The sequence below is a fragment of the Arabidopsis thaliana genome, chromosome 5 (assembly GCF_000001735.4).
Source record: "Arabidopsis thaliana chromosome 5, partial sequence".
Classification (NCBI taxonomy): Eukaryota; Viridiplantae; Streptophyta; class Magnoliopsida; order Brassicales; family Brassicaceae; genus Arabidopsis; species Arabidopsis thaliana.
The window spans coordinates 14,708,508-14,727,353 of record NC_003076.8 but is presented as its reverse complement, the minus strand read 5'-3'; the positions used below and the strand labels follow the sequence as shown (position 1 = coordinate 14,727,353).

General features: G+C 34.5%; 3 protein-coding genes, 2 non-coding genes and 1 pseudogene across 12 annotated transcripts; 4 read left to right on the top strand and 2 right to left on the bottom strand.

Moving 5' to 3' along the window:
• Window positions 1-535: 535 nt before the first annotated feature.
• CIP4 (COP1-interacting protein 4) lies at window positions 536-4,210 on the top strand. 3 transcript variants are annotated; one of them, NM_123078.3, is made up of 8 exons: window positions 536-777; window positions 907-974; window positions 1,058-1,508; window positions 1,610-1,819; window positions 1,925-2,206; window positions 2,325-3,653; window positions 3,734-3,761; window positions 3,848-4,210. In NM_123078.3, exons 1-8 carry the CDS (start codon window positions 660-662, stop codon window positions 3,990-3,992), a joined length of 2,631 nt encoding a protein of 876 aa, NP_568546.1. In that variant the 5' UTR covers window positions 536-659; the 3' UTR covers window positions 3,993-4,210. The 3 variants fall into 3 exon arrangements, with proteins under 3 accessions (NP_568546.1, NP_001331331.1, NP_001331332.1); NM_001344168.1 differs by having other exon boundaries at window positions 3,734-4,210; NM_001344169.1 differs by having other exon boundaries at window positions 579-777; window positions 2,325-3,761.
• Window positions 4,211-4,214: 4 nt separating this feature from the next.
• On the bottom strand, window positions 4,215-9,213 carry SUS5 (sucrose synthase 5). 3 transcript variants are annotated; one of them, NM_001344166.1, is made up of 13 exons: window positions 8,898-9,213; window positions 8,189-8,343; window positions 7,924-8,107; window positions 7,363-7,481; window positions 6,846-7,158; window positions 6,508-6,681; window positions 6,286-6,402; window positions 6,025-6,191; window positions 5,700-5,924; window positions 4,960-5,526; window positions 4,739-4,877; window positions 4,581-4,666; window positions 4,215-4,489 (listed from the first exon to the last, which is right to left on the bottom strand). In NM_001344166.1, the coding sequence occupies exons 1-13, from the start codon at window positions 9,114-9,116 to the stop codon at window positions 4,441-4,443; spliced, it is 2,514 nt and encodes an 837-aa protein (NP_001318683.1). In that variant the 5' UTR covers window positions 9,117-9,213; the 3' UTR covers window positions 4,215-4,440. The 3 variants fall into 3 exon arrangements, with proteins under 3 accessions (NP_001318683.1, NP_001332704.1, NP_198534.3); NM_123077.3 differs by lacking the exons at window positions 8,189-8,343; window positions 8,898-9,213 and having other exon boundaries at window positions 4,246-4,489; window positions 7,924-8,158; NM_001344167.1 differs by lacking the exons at window positions 7,363-7,481; window positions 7,924-8,107; window positions 8,189-8,343; window positions 8,898-9,213 and having other exon boundaries at window positions 4,230-4,489; window positions 6,846-7,337.
• A 1,670-nt stretch (window positions 9,214-10,883) lies between these two features.
• Window positions 10,884-11,652, top strand: AT5G37175 (annotated as a pseudogene; the record flags this gene model as incomplete). The annotated part of the gene is made up of 2 exons: window positions 10,884-10,934; window positions 11,293-11,652.
• A 1,150-nt stretch (window positions 11,653-12,802) lies between these two features.
• AT5G37170 (O-methyltransferase family protein) lies at window positions 12,803-14,620 on the bottom strand (the record flags this gene model as incomplete). 3 transcript variants are annotated; one of them, NM_123076.2, is made up of 5 exons in its annotated part: window positions 12,908-13,350; window positions 13,451-13,515; window positions 13,591-13,903; window positions 14,156-14,344; window positions 14,406-14,543. In NM_123076.2, 5 exons carry the CDS (start codon window positions 14,541-14,543, stop codon window positions 13,051-13,053), a joined length of 1,005 nt encoding a protein of 334 aa, NP_198533.1. In that variant the 3' UTR covers window positions 12,908-13,050. The 3 variants fall into 3 exon arrangements, with proteins under 3 accessions (NP_001331864.1, NP_001331863.1, NP_198533.1); NM_001344165.1 differs by having other exon boundaries at window positions 12,803-13,350; window positions 14,064-14,620; NM_001344164.1 differs by having other exon boundaries at window positions 12,803-13,350; window positions 13,591-14,620.
• A 1,885-nt stretch (window positions 14,621-16,505) lies between these two features.
• AT5G05385 lies at window positions 16,506-16,605 on the top strand. The gene has a single exon (NR_142829.1). It is a non-coding gene; the product is annotated as an other RNA (small nucleolar RNA).
• A 51-nt stretch (window positions 16,606-16,656) lies between these two features.
• Window positions 16,657-16,759, top strand: AT5G05375. Its single transcript, NR_142828.1, has one exon. It is a non-coding gene; the product is annotated as an other RNA (small nucleolar RNA).
• Window positions 16,760-18,846: the final 2,087 nt, after the last annotated feature.

Sequence of the window (18,846 nt, the reverse complement as noted above, 5' to 3'; positions counted from 1 at the left end):
GTTATCAATTTATCCACTTTCGTCTTCATTCAAATGTTCTATCTCTCCGTTTAGATATAATATAAGAAAACACAACCACCAAAAGAGTCCTATAATAATCGCAAATATGTATGCTATTTACGACTAATTTGAGACTATTATGAGTAGTCCCGAACAAGATGGTCGCACAATAGTCACAAATTTGCGACTAGAGTGTGACACTAATATATAGTGTATATTGGCGACTACTTGGAGACACAAAAATCATGAGCGATTGTTTGATATATTTCACATGCATAGACGGTTGTCGAAGAGAGTTATCATTAGCAAGTGAATCCTTAACACAATGAGCGATTGTTTGACCTAAAAATTGATCATCAAGGAGTTGAGTGATAATAAGTCGCGTGAGACGAGGAGGATTCAAGAGGATATGAGCATTTGTTTCAAGAGGAGAACTGTACCATCCTAAATTTGCTACAATTCCACTTTCGCATTCAATCAAAACGAGAAAGTTTTGGGCTTAAATAGGGTTTTGCTGAAAAGTTTTTGGGCTTATATAGGGCTGGACCATTAAACAGAAAAGTTTTATCCTTTTTTCTTTCTCCCAAACGCTCTCTTCTTCTTCTTCTTCTTCTTCTTCTTCGCTCGTCTCCTTCCAATTCCAGTCTCGTTTCGAAATAATGGCTAATCGCGAAACAAATTCCTCACCGGAGATTCGATGCGTCTTTGTAGAAACCAACCTCGACACTCGTCTCATTTTACATGTGCATAAAGATGAAATCATCTCCGATTTCAAAGGTCTCTCTTCTCAAATTTATCACTGAATCGGCTTACTAAATCTCTTCATACTCCACTGAAATCTACTACTTAAACTTATTATTACTGAGTTTCTCTGATCATTTTTTTTTTTTTTGGTTTGGTTTATAGACAGATTACTCAAGGAGCATAAACAAGTTTTCCCAGAAATTGGAGAAATTCAAATCTCTGCCTTGAAGGTAATTGGATTTTGCTGCTTTGTTCATACATTTTTGTTGTTAGGAACAAGTATAATTGATGATTGGTTTAATTTTGTTTCAAGGTTAAAAGACGAAGAAAGTTTTATCATTTCTCAGATTCTTTGCATGTGTGTAAGGCTTTTGATGGCATTAGTAGAAACTGGTTTATGTATATTGATGCCATTAGAGTTGACAAGGGTAAGATGTATGCTATAATGGCTGCTGATCAAAACCTTGAGTTGGTTGAGAAGAAGGAAGAGATTGCAAATGGTTTAGTACTTGTAGATGATATGAATAATAAGGATTTGACTAGTGGAGAAGGTTTGGAAACCGAAGTAGTTGAGGAGAAGACAAGGAAGAGGAGAATTATAAGTCCGGGTGGGAATACAAGTCCAAAGAAATCTAAGGTTGATCTCAGTCCATCTGCTGTTGCTGCTACTACCGAGTTATGTGGAAAAGTAAAGGGTGAAGTTGTCTCTCAATCTTGTGCAGTTTCACCAAGAGAAAAGCTAGATGATGTTGTTACGAGAGCAGGTACCCTCTGTTTTGGTTAATATGGAATGTAGTGATTTTTCAGATGTTTTTGGAGAGTGTCAGTTGAATTACCTTTGGTTGTAATATCTGATGTTGTATAGATATTGAAAGCGGCGAGAAAAGCGGCCTTAGTATGGGAGAGAAGCAGCAAACTTCTGTTACGGAAAGGCTACTGGAAGAGAAAAATCTCACTGTTAATTCAGAGCTTGTAGATGGGCATACCGGTGGTGTGGTGAAGGAAGTACCAGACAATCAAACTATTAAAGAAGCTCTAGAAAAAGTAGATGATCTTACGGGAACAATAGAACAAGGTGAATTTTCTTTTTTTAACTATGATTGAGTTTTGGGATCCTTTATTAGTTGTTATGGAGAGTTATGGTATGCTTACCCTTGATAACATTTCTGAATTTCTGTAGATCTTGAAAAGGGAGGAAAAACTGCTGATATAGTCATGATTGACCAAGAGAAGGATCTTCCACCTGCTTCAAAACTTGTAGATGGGCAGATTACGTCACAAGTTGATGAGAGAGGTGAGGGAAGAAGATTGGCTCCAAGTGCTGTCGATAATCTTCAAACTGCTGAAGTGGTGACTAACGTGGATAACCAGTTGGAAGCTAGCAGTAGTTTGACAACTGGTCCAGCTACAGAGAAGAAGAGAAAGCGAATGAAGAGCTCAAAAGATCACATCAAACAAAATGGTAAGACAAAATGGTAAATTGGATTCTTGGTCGAAGATAGTTCTTCTTTTCAATCATATGTTAATGTCACAGGGAGTTATTATCAACTCATAACTGGTGATTTTTTTTTTTTTGGAAGGAAATGAGATGGCTGACATATTGGTTGACAAGGTGGGAAGTGGAGAGGCCACACTTATCGGTGCAGACGAAATACAAGCTGCGAGTAATCTACAAGTTGCTGGTATGGCGAGCACCCCACATGCCTTTGTCCAGGAATCGAAAACGCTGGACCACATAGGTAAAGTTACGGATACTGAACATAAAGTTCCTCAGGAAAGAGTTGAAATAGATGCTGATCAGGCTAAATCTGTGAAGTCTACTAAGAAGAAAAGTTCAAGAAAAGCCAAGACCCCAGCTAAAGAAGATACTCTGGTAGATTTTGGTGCACAGAATGTTGAACCTATCAAAGTTGTAGATGGAGAAGGACATGTTAATGATATCAGAAATGTATTAGATTCTTTGCAGCAAAGGACCGAAGTTGAGGAGAATATGGAGAAAAGTGGGAAGAAATCAAGCAAGAGATCGAAGAAGAAAGACTCTTTGAACATTGTGGAGGAGGCCCAAGTAGTAGATTCTTTGCAGCAAAAGAAAGAAGCTGAGGAAAATCTGGAAAAAAGTGGGAAGAAGTCAAGCAAGAAAACAAAGAAGAAAGACTCTTTGAACATTGTGGAGGAAGCCCAAGTTTTGTCAGTTGAGGTAAACAATGTTGCTCAGGAGGAGGCTTCTCCCATCAACAACCCAAAAGACACAGATGCATCATTCACGCCAGCTAAGAAAACTACTGAGAGCAATGCTTCGCCTTTGAAAAAGATTAGTGAGGTCACCGATAATACTGAGGATCTTAACCGTTCCATGCAAGTACTGAAAGAGAACGCTGATATGGGAGACAATTTTGGTTCTAGCCAAAAGGACGATATTGTTGGTGGTACTAACAAGGAAGACCAAGTGACTGGTGGAGCTAAATCTAAAAAGGAGAAGAAAAGCCTTGATTTGCATCCTGGTGGTTCCATTGATGGCTCAATGAAAGTGAAAGAGACAAAAGGTAGAGTTCAACCATCTAGTTCAGGTACTAGTCAATTGCAGTCAAGGGCTAAGAATGATCGCAATGGATCAAAGGTTGATCTTTCTGATGCATCCATGAAAGGCACAGTAAACAACAAGAAGGAAGCCGTGAAGAAAAGCTCTAATTCGGTTACAGTGAACAATAGTAAGGTGAATGTCAACAACAAGAAGGAAGTTGTGAAGAAAATCTCTAACTCAGTCACGGCGAACAAGATCACAACGAATTTCTTCAAGGATGCTGAGGAGGATGAATCTAAGACGACTTCGAGTGACTCCTCTAATGCACCATCAGATAGTTCATCAGACAATGATAGTGATGTGACTTCTTCTATGTATATGAAGCAAGGTATTTTATCGATCTGAATATAACTTTGATCACACGTTCTCTCAACCAGATATGCTAATTTCGATTCTTGGTTTCAACAGGAAATAATCTCGTTGGAGGAACAAATAGGTAAGTAACCGGTTCAGGGTATTATTATTTTCAATCTTAGCTGCACAGACTACTGTCATGAACTCTTTTACTCGTCTTGTGAACAGGTTATCAGGGAGCCTGCAAGATATCCTAAGAAGCTCAAAAAGTTACAAGGCGGCGAAACTGACAGCTTCTCTATCACAATCGGTTGCATTCGATGATGAGAGCCTTGGGATAAATGTTGTCCCAGATAGCCAAGCCGCCATCTAAGTTTTATTGATTATCCTTTTGGATTCAATTTTGACCAAAATCTTCAAATCACGGTTTTGCTTGTTCTAACTAATTCTGGTATGGTGCTTCTTCTCTGACATTTTATGTTAATCGGAAGTGCTTTATAAGAGGTATTGCAACAGCTAAATGTTAATCTCGTCTCGGTTAATCCTCGTGTTTGGTTCCATAATACTTGAATCCCAGATTTCTTGAGCTTCAAGATAACAAATCCTTCAACTTCAACATGTTAACATCAGTAATATCATACAAAACCTACTAAGAATCAATGGTAAAAATCAAATACATTGTGTTTCTTTTTCCCTTTATTATACTTGCAATCACACAACTTGAGTATCTTACACATGAAACTACAATGCGTATAAATATAACTGAAGCATCAACATGTTTCAGATTTTCCTGATATTAGCTCACTTGTTCAGAAGAGAGCTTAAGCACCAAACAACCTGAAACTCAATCGCGGCTGTGTTCGCTTCGAGCTGTAAAAATATGAAGAAAATTTACAAATTTATAACATGAATATATTACTCTTATATAATCCGTAGTGATTCTAAATGTAAATTAACTTACCCTTTTGATGCTGATGGTTTCACCAAAGGCTTTGGAGGAAGAGGAGGAGGCTCAGGAATATCACTCAATATGGGTATAGTTTTCACCTGTTTTAAACAAATGGTTAAAAAAAACATTCACACAAAGTGAAAACAAAAATAAAAGACTAATAGTTTTACCAAATTTCGGTATTGAAGATTGTAGAAGGAATGGATATATCTTTGTTTGGCCAGTTTCTGATCTTTGTTCAAATGTCTCCAGTAGCTATATGTACTCCCCATGTTTATCACTTTGTTTGCATATATCTTCCATGTATAGCTGCACATATATGATCATGTATTGTGATGCTTTAAGCTTGAAATTTGGAAGCTAATACTATCCGAATGACTTGAACTATTACCATTCGTTTATGCGTTGTAGCCCTTCATTCGAAAACATATTCCAATAATCAGGATCCATACCGGATTTCTCAAAGAAATCCGCAATCTTATCACTTGATTCTTCTCCATTGCTCGGGTCAATGTGGAAACCAGAGACACCATCCACAATAATCTCAGCAGGACCGCCTTGGTTCGTGGCGAATGTGACCAAACCACAGCTCATGGCTTCAATGACAGTAAGACCAAAGGCTTCATAATGTGCAGGCTGCACAAAAGCACCTCTTGTATCCGCGATAGATCGGTAAAGTTCACCGTTTCTTGTTCGATCTGTTTGAGCTGTGATCCATCTAAATTGACCCTTGAGTTGGTATTTCTCAATCAGAGAATGCATCTTCTTGATCTCTGAGATCTCTTCCCTGTCTTTAGACTTAGAAGCGTCGAAGAATCCTCCTACGATCACGAGGTTCACCAAGTCTCGTAGCCTCTTGTTCTTGGCATACCACTCAGTTAATCCGGTTAGGTTTTTGACAACATCAAGCCTTGCCATTGAGAAAATGATCGGTTTCTTCTTGTCCACTAAATAACCGCTTTTGTTCACAAGAAAAATATCGGTTAGTATTTTTTAATACACATAGATAACATTCTATAACATTTACTTACAAATAATATTAATAGTTAGTTTCATATTCTATAACAATCTATAACGCTTCTTGAGACCGTGTAGTATTGTGGAAAAGTAAAATAGGGAATAGAGACGTACATGTGTTCGTCATTCTCACTTTGGCTATACAAGAGTTCATCAATGGAAGTGTAGAACTTGGTGAATCTCCGGTCTTGTGCGGTAAAAGGGAAATAGATAGAGTCATCCGCGCCAGGAGCTGCGATGTTGAACCTCGGATCGAAGACATTAATGCCGGAGACAACTCTGTATAGCCCCGGGACTGTGAAGCTCATGTGGCTCTCGTATTGTCCAGCCCTCTCTTTGCTAACAAGATTGAAAAAAAACAGGATAGTGTCAAACCAGGCTGGTTTTGATCAAATGGAACAAATGCATTATATTGTCTAAATGAAATTAGTTAAAATACCTTCCAGCAATTTCTTGATAAGTGCTAGCTATGATGAAATCGGCAGAGTTCATAGAGATTAAGTCTGCCGTAAATTGAGATGAGAAATGATATTTAGGATCAAACTCTTTCCACTTGATATCTGAATCTTCATATTTAGTCTTCTCCAAGGCATGTGCAATAGTTGCCTAGATTTTTTTTCTTTCATTTCAATAAATTTGTTTCGACATAAGAATGAGTAATTTATTGGTCTAAATTTACCAAAGTAAAAAGGTAAAGAACCTGAGTAATTCCAAGCTTATTAGCCATGAGTGATGCCACCAAGTTTCCATCCGTATAGTTCCCGATTATTAGGTCAGGTTTTCCTTCCAAAATATCCAATATCTTTGTTGTTGCATCCTACTCATAATATTTTATAGTTTCATAATGAAATATCTTGAGAATAAAACATAGAAAATATAATTGTTGGAAAAAAAAATCTACCATTCTTATATATGATTTTACCTTAGTGAATCTTTCTAGGTATGGGTAGATATCAAAGCGGGAAACCCAACGACGTAAAATCCCATTTTCTGTTACAAATGGAATTCGAAGAATATTCGAATATTTCGTTCCGAAAATAGGTTCCAACTCTTGGTTGCATTTAGTTTTTTTAGCGTCTGGGATTAATCGTGTTACCTAAATAAAATGTGCAACATCAATATCGTATTAGCCAAGGAAACAAAGATGATATTACAAAATACCATGTAACAAGTTCTAGTTTGAAAAGTACTACAAAATTTGAAAAATATTCATGATCAAGAATTCAAGACTCAGTTTAAATAGAAAGAAAGATAACTTACAACAAGAATCTGAGGTTTGAAATTAAGGCCTTGAGAGTTAATTCTTTGAAGCAATTCATCTTCAAGGGCTTTAACTTGGTCAAGAATGTAAACGACTTGACCGCCAGTATCAGGCAAACCTAGAACATCGGTTTGACCAAAGTAGCCGTGAACCGAGAAGATGACAACGTTAAAGATTCTAGGAACCCTTGCGAAGAATCGATCAATGTTTTGAGGATCAGGGGCTTGAAGAATCTCCGACAAGATTCTCATTGTCTCCTTTACTCTCCCTGCGCTTTCTCCCCATCCTTTCTCAAAACCACATTCCTTAAACCTGTTTTCGGTTTGAACTCAAAATTAAACCGCTTAACAAACCCAGCGACTAGCAACAAATATGAATTTGCAACGTTCAAAATGCAACAAGGCCAAACGTGTCTCAATTTTGTTGCAATCTCACGACTTGCTGAGTTACTGCAACAAAACATATTGTGGTAATATCACTATACGATATAGCAATGTAAATTATTAAAGGTTTAACCTGAGTTCAAAGGCTTGGAAAGGTGTGTCCTTAGGCAGCTCCGATAGGAAAACATCTGCCAAAATCAAACTCATCTCAAGCTTTCTAGCCGTGTTAAGAGTCTCATTCATCATAAGCTTCTGAAAATTATATAACAACATTGAGATAGAACTGATTTAGGCTACAATGTCTTACAAACTTAAATTGTTTTACAAATTTAAATTTAAGCAAATACTATTATTATAAAAGGAAAATAAATGTTTGGGAAATTATTTTAAGAAATGCTACATAATACATTTGGTATTCCAAAACTAACAATCCTAAAGTTTATGAAATGTTCCCATTACTAGGGTCGTATATGTAGTACTACTTCACATCTTTATAATATTTTCTAAATAGGAGTATTTTAAATGAAAATTTTGAATTTTTGGTACATTAGATATCTATCTATATTAATGTCAACAGAAATCTAAGGTTTTATTTTCTTAATTCTTTTCATACGAAAACACAAATACGAAAACGTCATTTACACAAGGAAACAAAAAACAATGAAGAAATGGATACGATGGGGACAAAACTAACCTCTCCTTGATGCTCAAGTGACAACAAGTAGTCCACGAGAGATTGCGGGTTATCGTTTAAACGCCCTCCGAGCTTCGAGGACACAAAACTCAGGCCGTTTCCTATTGAAGATGACAACGAAAGCCAAGGAAGAGTGAAATCCAGCGCTCCAAAATCAACCTCCAATGCATTTTCATCGTTTGCCCTGTTTACAAACTTCTAGTTAGATATCATGATGAGATCAAGAAAAGGAAAATATATTTTGGTAAAGAAAAAGAGGAGAGACCAATTCTCGTCGAAGAGAAACTCTTTAAGTTTGAGATATTGCGTGCTCGATAGAGCTTCTACCGAGAGATTGGAAGAGTTAACTTTCACGTATTGCCAATTTCCCGGGGTTCCTCTTACTGCGAACGCTACGTTCGGAGGAATTACCACTGCCTCCTACAGATTAATTCACATTTATAATGCTAAAATTTAGCTCACCATTTTCTTTTTCTTATGCATATCTCTATATAGTGAATACACAAATGAAGAGAACGAAATAGTTTTCCCTCTAGAATAACCATTAAACAAAATTAGTTTGAGTTTTGGTATACAATTGTCTATAATACTTTAATTTTATGGTTTTCAATAATTTCTAACCTTGTACATTTTAGTATAATTATTATTCATCATGAGTTACTGGTTTTCTTTTTATTGATCAAGAAAAAAATGTTATTTACCGTACCAAAGAAATGAAAATGGTACTGTTATTCATGAGATATCGTTTTTTCCAATACTATAATTTTGATAAATTTTGTTTAAAATTTAATTTGTTTTTTTAAGTAAATAATTATTTGTAAAATAATATAAATAATATAAAATAAACATTTTCCAATACTATAATTTCCATTTAAGACCTTTTATAAATGAAGAAAACTTCTTGAAATGATTGAGTCGATCATATGACTTCCTACCAAAAAGAAGATTGAAAAATCAAAAGAGTATGGTATGACCTGAGTGAAGCACAAGATCTTGCCAAGATCGCCTTCCATGACTCGCCTTCGTTGTGTTACATCATTGATAACAATTTCCATTTCATCCATCAACTCGTTCAATTTCATCACCCTTCTGCCATTCTCAATATACTTCTCGAGGCAACGTTTAATATTCCCGCGGTTTTGTCCCATCGCTTCTGGGATCCCATTGCCTAACGATCCAGATGTCATTTCCATTGTGTTATGTACCTTGAGACCAATTACAAGAAGAATAAAACGCAGGTTTTCGCGTTGGTTTTGATTGGTTTCGTAATGGCAGCTTTGTCTACTTTTATAGGAGAACTATGGTAAGATACGACATATCTCTATGAATATGTTATTGTGTGTGGGTCATATACCTTTCGTTTTAGCAAGGTCATGTTTTGTCCTCCAACTAATTAATTTGGCTTTCTCTTCTTTGTTAGAACGACTTAACCAAATAAATATCTTGCCACATGAGAGAATTATAATCACGGTACGTAACTTAGTCAGGGTAAACTTGCCCTCACCTACTTGTAATTTGGGATCAAATTTTCTCATTTTTATTCGCTGGGATGTTTTCATAGTTATGGTTCATTATATTCACACATATTAATCAATGTAACTAATAAACTAATTTAGTTGAATCACCCTTACAAATTAATATTTATGTTTCGAAAACATAACTCAACTAATTTCTACCATTCATAACGCTTACCAAAAAAATTACATTTTCAAAAGTGATCCAGCTAGTATGCTTTTCTAACTACTAGGTAAGAACATTTTAGCTAGATAAAATTCCTACAAAACAATCATTAAATGCTAAATTAATTTAGTATAGGGAAAATCACATTAAAAACTTTCAAAATGTTTTTTTCTGGGATTTTTTCTTTATGTATATTTGTGATGTTTCGTTGTACCTAGCTATATTTTCGACAAGTTTAATTTATAGCATAGAATGAAATTATTTTTCAGTTGAAAACGTGTAAATTCGATTAATGTTTTAAATAGTAAAAAATATATGTTTTCACATTTGAATGTGAAGCGAGATATCAATTCAAAGTTTTAGTGTTTTCTAATTATCTCACTAAATTGCTGCAAAATTTTGCTTAGTTACATATGTTAAAATCCACCAAGATTCACACAAATCATATTTTTTTGAGAAAATATTGAACTAGACAAATGATCCATTAGTATATATCCAATATGCTTTTTAGGTTTTAGATGTCGTAACATTAACCTAAAAACAATAATATATGATTCATACCCAAAAAACAAAAACTGTAATATATGATTATCAGATTAGTGGTAGTGTAACAAATATTTTGTCGAATATAAGAATTACGGATAAGTATTTTTTGTGGTTGAAAATTGTGTTTCTCCTTCTCTTTCACCTGAAATAAGAATATGATCACCTGAAAATATACAGAAATAGGCAGTCTATTATATCTTTGTTTTTTTTTTGTCACATGAAGCATAAACTTAGTAATACAAAGAGATTAAAAGACAAGGTCAGTACGAGTAAATATTGAGTAAAAAAAAGATGTTTTCATTTTTGATTCTATGTAGTAGATGAAGAGGAGAAAAGCAAAGGAAATTCCAAAAGTAGAGAGCACGATGAAGTAAAGGATCTAAAAGTGGACCATACAAATGAAGTAAAGAACATATATATATATATATATTTTTTTTTGGTTTCTAATTCAATGCAATCGCCAATCTGCAAAACAATATAATGATCATTGTATTTGAAGCTCAAATGTTTACATGTCATCGTTATGTAAGATCTTTACTTCTTTGAGAAAACTTATGTACATTTCTCCGAAGCTCTTATTCCAAACCAAACTTAAATTCAATTAAACATCTTCCTTATACTCAAACTATTTCTTTATCATCCTTCCAATTGATTACTAGAGAATTTATGTGGGCTTTAAACTACGAGCAATGAGCATTTTAATATATATATAATGAGGGTGTGAAAAAAACAAAATGGCAAAATTGGAGACCACTAGTACCATGAGTGGTCGTCGAAAGGAGGAGGTTGTGTGCGAGTATGCACGCACCCGGCCGCAACACACTTGAAATGAGCAAGAAATTATCTACTGGATTAATTTATTTGGATAGTGAAACGTGTAATTCTTTTATTGGAGGTTTGGATTTATAAGATTTTTTATTTCTTCATAATTATTTGACATCAATTGTTTAAGATAAACTAATATATTTTTATTTTTCAATGAAAGAAAATAATGAGATAGAGTATTGAATTTTATTTTAAAAAACTATTGAACACGTTAAAATTAAAATTTTATGTTGAATTATTAGGACAAATGGAGAGAAGATGATTTCTAGTGTTTAGAAGGTGAAAATATGATGTTAAATAAATCGAAATTCATGGAAGGAAAATGGTAATCCTGGATTTGGCTGGGTTCTCAAAGACCCACACGGCACCACCCTCTTGGAAGGCTCAGGCTCCACCTCCTTTGTCGGCTCACCTTTGTTAGCCGAAGCAATGGCAACTCTCGCCGCTGTTAGAGTTGCGGTGGAATCGGCACTTCAAAACCTCTTCTTCACTTCAGATTCGATGAATTCAGTCCAAACTCTCAATTTGAAGATCCACCAGAAGGAACTTCATGAGATTCTACACGATATCCTGCTTCTATCTTCTAATTTTACTGTCTGCACCTTTAATTTCATTCTTAGGGCTCTTAATCGCCAAGCGGATTTTTTGGCGAAGAACGCTCTGCTTTCTGTTTTGTAATATCTTTCTTATTAATGATAATTAGAAACTTTGATCAAAAAAGAAAGAATAAATCAATCATTATACATAGTGTTACAGCTTTATGGCATTCAATCTAGTATTATAACTAGAGCATGAAGGAGAGCATTGGACGAATTCTTTTGGATCAAACCATGTGGCTTTAGTTTTTGTTGTCATAGACAAATAGATTAGTTAGTTTCGCTTATGAAAAAATTCAATCCTAAATTTAGAAAACAAGAACTAAGAACAAGAATTAATTATTTAATATTTTTAAACTTATGTCCTAATTTGCAATTATGGAAAATTAAAGGACCTTAAAATAAAAAATGTTTAGAAAATGGGACCCGGTGCTCTGGCACACCCAGCACACCCCAAGAGTCGGCACTGGTAATATCACAACTAATATACTATATATAGTTTTAAATTTGAATAGTAAAACTTCGAGTTTACAATCAAGTTACTTGAACCACACGTGATGTCAGATTCACAAGTAAGTAGGAAACACTGACGATACTGGTATAGGAAAAGGAACCACTTCCAATTTACATTCAATCGTATCTTTTACCTCTATATAAACAATCTATATGTAGGAAATGATGTATGCTTCATGTCGACATGACGAAAAAATCATAAGACAATGTCGTAGTTAATGTTATACATTGTTATGTACTTATGTTCACACTTAATCGATATGTATGTTGTATTCTTTGTTTCGACATAACTAAAAGAACCATAATACAATTCCGTAATACGATGAGGATTCATTCTCTAATTTGCAAAAAAAAAAAAAAAAAAAAAAGTATCTATAGACCATCACCTCGTAATATGAAAAAAATCAGTTATTTACTTATTAGGCCAAAAATGTGAAACAGGCCGAAATAAAAGCCCACTTAAGAAAGCCTAAATTTGTTTTCTGAGAATTAAGGTTTTTTTATTTTTTTTGTCAGTCAAACTCAAAACCATCAGCGTTCGTATATAAAGAGACCTAATCGTTACATTAATTCTTATAAACCTTAAAAAACGGATCAAATATTGTTATATGGGCTTCCAACAAACACTCCATTTTTATCAATTACTAGGTGATCATCCGCGCTACGCCGTGGTTTTTTCGGATTTTTTTGTATTGTTTAATTTAAATATAATTTTTATTTATTATCAATGATTTAGTATAAAGTACAAGGGAAAACAATTTTTACATTGATCATCAGAAATTCAGAATTATTATATTTTGTTGACATTAAACGATCAACACAATCTTGAGTGAAATACAAACAACCAATACAACAAATATTTATCACACACAATTAAAATACCATTGAAGAAAAACATTTTTAGTTCATAATTTCCTCCCACGAAATCATATTATTGCTTCTTTTTGTTTTGGTAAACACTCTGAATCTATTTGTGGAATTCGATAACAGAATATGTATAAGCAAGACCACTTACTTCACATTTATGAAAACCTGAAGCAGAGGCTAAAGCTTCAAACTGAGCAAAAGACCTCACTTTACCACACGAACATTGTGTTAACATCAACATGTCCGTACCAAAGACAACCTTAGAGAAAATGTCGTCACTCTTTGGTTCTGATGGTGCAACCATGTCAACTATTATAACTTTTCCCTTTTCCGGAAGACTCTTCCAACAATTTGTTAATATCTTTACACAATCTTTGTCGTTCCAGTCACGTAATATCCGCTACGTAAACAATTTTAGTTTGTAAATTATAGTAATCATAAAATTTTCCATTCAAGATACGTATGTATATGTATAACGTATGTATATGTATATAACTTACCCTCATGAAGATTGCATCTCCTTTTGGAACGTCTATAAACATATCTCCGGGTACATGCTCAACTCCTAAAAATTAATTTTGGTAAGACTAAATAAAATTAAATCAATTTTCAACTTGTCAGAATTGATCAAATGATGTACCGGGATAAGAAGGAGCAGTGGCTAAAACTGCGGCTAGATCGAAATTGATACCCTTAATTTGAGGATACTTGGACGAAATGACAAGATTTAGAATGGTGCCAAGTCCTCCTCCAATATCAACTAAAGTATTTACATCTTTTAATCCTTTGTAAACTTCTAAAATCTTCGTCATGATCATGGTAGAGGAATCTGACATTGCCTGGTTAAATATAGCAGCGAATTGTTCGTCCGTACAACGTATTCGTAGAGTCCCATGCCATGGGCAGAACTGAATGCATCTTTTTCTTCGTGTATCACATCCTTCAGATGTGTCCTGTAACATAAATCTTCTATTGTTCATTGAAAGTACGTGTATATATAGAGTACCTTTATCGCATATTGGTTTAGTAAAGAGGTTATTAACCGGTTTAATACAAATGAGGATCAACTACTAATTTGGCTGATTTGCAAATATTTAGGTACGTATAACGTACCAAGTTTTGAAAAAGACTTGGCTTTGGAGCAACATGAACTGGGACATGAGAGAACCTGAGTTGACTCCACGGTTTACGAAAAAAGCGCAAACCGGTTCCGCTGCATATACCCTTTGGGTACTTTCGGTTCGATTGTTTTCTCCGGTTTCAACTAAACGACATTTCAAGATCGAGTGGCTGACGAGTAACCGTAACATACGGTCTATCAACATCGGTGCCTCTGGGTTGGTAGGCTTGGTAGGGAGACCAAAAGCTATCTCGGAAGGCGAGAGCCATACGCCCTCCTCAAGGGCAACAATCGTATGGAGGACGCCAAGCTCCAATTAAGGCAGCTTTGAAAACCATGGGAAAAGCCAATGAGTTTGTGATCCTCAACGCTTGCATTTGCATGCTCATCATTTCTTCGTCAACTTGTTCTTGTTCTCTGGTTGGACCCGGTTTAGGGTAAGTGGTTAAGGACTCTTGATGATGGTTTGTCATTGTTGTCGTTGGTTAGAAAATAGAATAAGATGGATAACAAAGGTAGAGTCGGAAAGAAAGGATGGTGTCAACAGGTAAACTTAGTTCCATTTTATAGGGAGAGATCTCAAACCAAGTGTACCGAGTACCGACATTTGATTTGGTGACTCATGACTACGATTTGTGCCTAAAATTTTATATTCATAGGGGCTAACGAAAGCATTATCTACATCAGTCTAAAAATTCACCTTATGTCTACAAATTTTATGTTGAAGAAACGTCTAAATCTTGCTTGCATCGATTGATATCAAACAATTATGCAAAATCTCAAATTTCTCGAGGTAATATGATAACCTTACAAATTTTCTTTTATTTTGATGACCAACAAAAATAATAAGGGACTAATGTAATTCATGAAGACTTGACCATGGATACAATGTGAACCATCTTAAAGTGATATCTTTGGCTGGACAACCCACGTGATAATCTACGAAGACGGACGTGGTTCTAAGTGGAGGCTATCAATAGCAAACCTAATTATGCATAGACCTATTTAGGGATTAAGCTTCTTGGTTTGTTTGAGTAATGTTAGGCAAACGAAAAAGTGAAACCGGCATAGATAATAAGACCATCTCCATTAGGAGTATCTTAATATTGAGTTTCTCACTAATAAAATAATAATTAAAAAAAAGAGAGAATGTAGAAAGTTTCTCAAGTGAGAAACTATGAGATACTCTCTACATGCAATCATAATATTTCTTTACTTTCAATTGGTTCAATTTTTTTACTAAAATAAAAATTTAATCATAAAACAAAATTATAATAAAATATTAATATTTTTTTTTGTTTGAGAAACTAAATGGATTTCTCCTTGATGGAGATACTCTAATACTTCAACAATTAAACTAATTTGAATCTTTAGACTTCCATTAATAATGTTTACATTTAGATTCTGAATAGTAAAAATTGTTTAAATATATATTCAAACTATAAGTTACTTGAATCACACTTGAGAGCGGATCCAAAAGTAAGTAGGAAACATTGACGATAATGGTATTAGGGCTGGGGAAAAAAAAACTGGATCCGATTACCTGAACCGGAACCGACCCAAAAAATTGGACCCAAAACTGAACCCGAAGATGTACCCTATTGGGTCCTAAATTCCTCTACCCGAAAATACCTGAATATTTTATTCGAAAATCTAAATTTTATCCGAAACCCAAAATTTTACCCGAAAATCCATATATTTACCTAAAAATCGAAAATTCTGGTATCGGTTCCAAAAGAGCCTGAAATTCTACACCAAACTTATCTGAACCCGACTGGAACCGAACCGAAACCGAACTGATAATTTAGATTTACCCTATTGGATCTTAAACTTCTTTATCCGAAGGATTGGTATCCGATTGGGTTTTACCCAAATACAAACGGCTTACCCCAATGCCCACCCCTACTGGTATACAAGGAGTGTTTGAAAAAGTCATCAAACATACATTGTTATATTCTTCATTTCGACATAATGAGAAAAAACATAATACAATGCAATACTTAATTTTATACATTCTTGGATTTACCTTTTATTTATAACATATACATTATACACATTTGTCACATTGATCACTGATCAGTAATACGATGAGGAATCATTCTCTATAGACCACCTCGTAGGCTCGTACGTCTACAGAAAATTGAAAAACACTTTGTTGGTTCAGGTCCATCTTCAATTATTTTTTTACTGGGCAAAAAGGTCAAAATAGGCCCAAAGAACAGCCCACTTGATAAACCCTAATTTTATTCTTGGAGGATGTAGGTTTTTTCTTTTTTTTGGTCAGAGCCACCAACGTTCCTATATAAATCACCTAATCATTTCATTAATTCTACGAACCCTAATCGTTTTTTTTGTATCAAAAATTGTTTTTTCTTGGTTTTGCATGTTAGTTTTTTTTCGTTCTGATTAGTTTTTATATTATTGGAAAAAAGATTGGGAGGTGATGATTATTTCCCCAGATGATCGAAGCTGATTATACGGAGCGATTTTATGTTTCTCTCTTTCAGAGAGATTCCAAGCCAATTTTCTGATCCCTTTTTTTATTTATTTATATACAATCAATTTTATAACTAGTTTCACATAATTAGATGGAAGTGAGGATTATTTCTCCAAATGATCGAAGCTGAACAATCTGAGCGAATTGATTTCTCTTTTTTGAGAAAATCCAAGCCTATTTTCTGATCCATCTTTTTTATTTGCCTTGTTTGGTAAAACGATTTTTTATATATATTTTTTTGTGTGGTGAGCAAAGAAAAATTGTGTTAATATAATTCAAGATTAATTTAGATACGTAGTATTTTCTTGTTATTTTATAATTAATCATGCTATTACAAAGATTGATGATTTTTAATTGTTTGAGTTTCAAGAGAGGTTATTTTGTCAATGGAAGTGGCAAATTTAACTTAGTTTAGAATAGGACTAATGCTTACTGATGTAACACGCCAAAATCAAAAGTTATATCACCTTGTGAATTTGTAGTTTGAGCGAGTAGATTAACAAATTCTATGATATTCAACATTTTGAAAGCATTATCTGAAGAAAGTATACACATGTTACGAAATCATAAAAACAAACTATAGTTTTAAAGTTGCAAAACCAAAGTGTCGAGCCACAAATCAAGCAGCAACCTCGATGTATGGCAAAGTGAAGATTAATCAAAGTATCAAACAATAAACTTACAAAGAGGGGCTAGGCTCAGCTGCGAAGTAAGGTAATAGCAAATGAGTAGTGCAAACGGCCAGACCTAGCATTGCTAAGAAGGCATATTTCCTGCAAGACAGAGGAAGAGAGAGTTCATCAACAGGCTACTACTACTACTACACCTACTTGATGCAGAATCAATTGAGAATTTAGATACGTATCAAACATGCTCGTGTTCTAATTCCCTTAGCTTGTTCTTATCCATAATTCTCATAACAACTACTAGACATTCTCTTGCTACTTTCCAGCTAGATGGAGGCTTAATTTTTACACAAGCTTGAAAGTGTTTTAAGATTCAATGTCTGCATCATGTGAAAGTTAGTTGATGAACAAAAATGTAAAAAGCTAAGTTTCCCAAGGTAGAAGGACAGAACCAAAAAAGCTGAGCCATGAGAGTGAAGTCTCTTCAACAGTAAACTAGGCTTGTTAACCAAAAGTACATGAAGCTAAGAAAAACAAAACAAATCACTGATCATGCTACATCAGAGATCATAACTGCTACCAAGTCATTGAAAGTTTGAAACACATAATATAGAGACATAAGCCTAGGATTCCAACATCTATACATAGCAAATTTTGTAGTTTTGTTTCCTTAAGTTAAATTTCAACTATACTAGATTCTGCTGGAACTCAATTTAGTATCACTACATCACAATTTTGAACTCCAAGAACTTGTTAAAAACATAAAAGAAAGATGAAGAACAAATCCGATAGTGAGACGATTCTTAGGGTCACGAGTAGAATAGCCTTTAAAGTAAAAGAATCTGCTAACGTTGTAAAGCAAACCAAGACCTGCACAGATACAAGCATGCTTCATCCCACCAAGGATCATAAGTATGAAATACATTGGCATCATCTCCTAAAATACATCAGTTTAATAAATCCGGATTTCGGTTCACAAATCTGGTTCGAATTTCGTTTGGTTTGTTGATTAGGTATATATTCTAGAACAACCAGCTTCAAGCTTCACGTTTTGGAGGTAAGAGAGCAAGAGAACAAAATCATGTCTTATCTCTCTTTTTTTATAAAGATATGTGGAGACGACTCTTTCTTAGTTTCTTACCTTCCTCTTACGTATGTTTGGATTCTCGGGAAATTAAGCATAAAAAATTATTGTGATTAGGGGTTTAGGCATCACTATGTAGCTACCCCACTGTGTTTATGTGCTTAATTCCTTTTGTTGTAATATCAAATATGCAAGCTCAAAGTCTTGAACTGTTGAACAGGTCTTTATGTTTTGCACCTTTGCTCTTAAGTTTCTTGTTTAGTTTCAGTTGAATCATATGAGTTACGTTGTGACCAAGTAAGATATATATTCATGATAGTATATAACTAGTGTTGTTATTTTTAGCAATACCTAACCCAAAGAAATGATACAAAATCCCTTTTTGGTATCAAAAAAAAATTGTTGGGATCAAACCATTTGATTTTAGAGATTTGTGATCTGTTTTGTTTTATTCTAATAGAACATCAACATGATTCCAACAACAAACACATTGTTCTGTAGCCTGGAAGACAAGTAAACCCGCAAATCACTTCATTGTAGTAAAAAAATATGGTTCTCTTTCAAAGTGT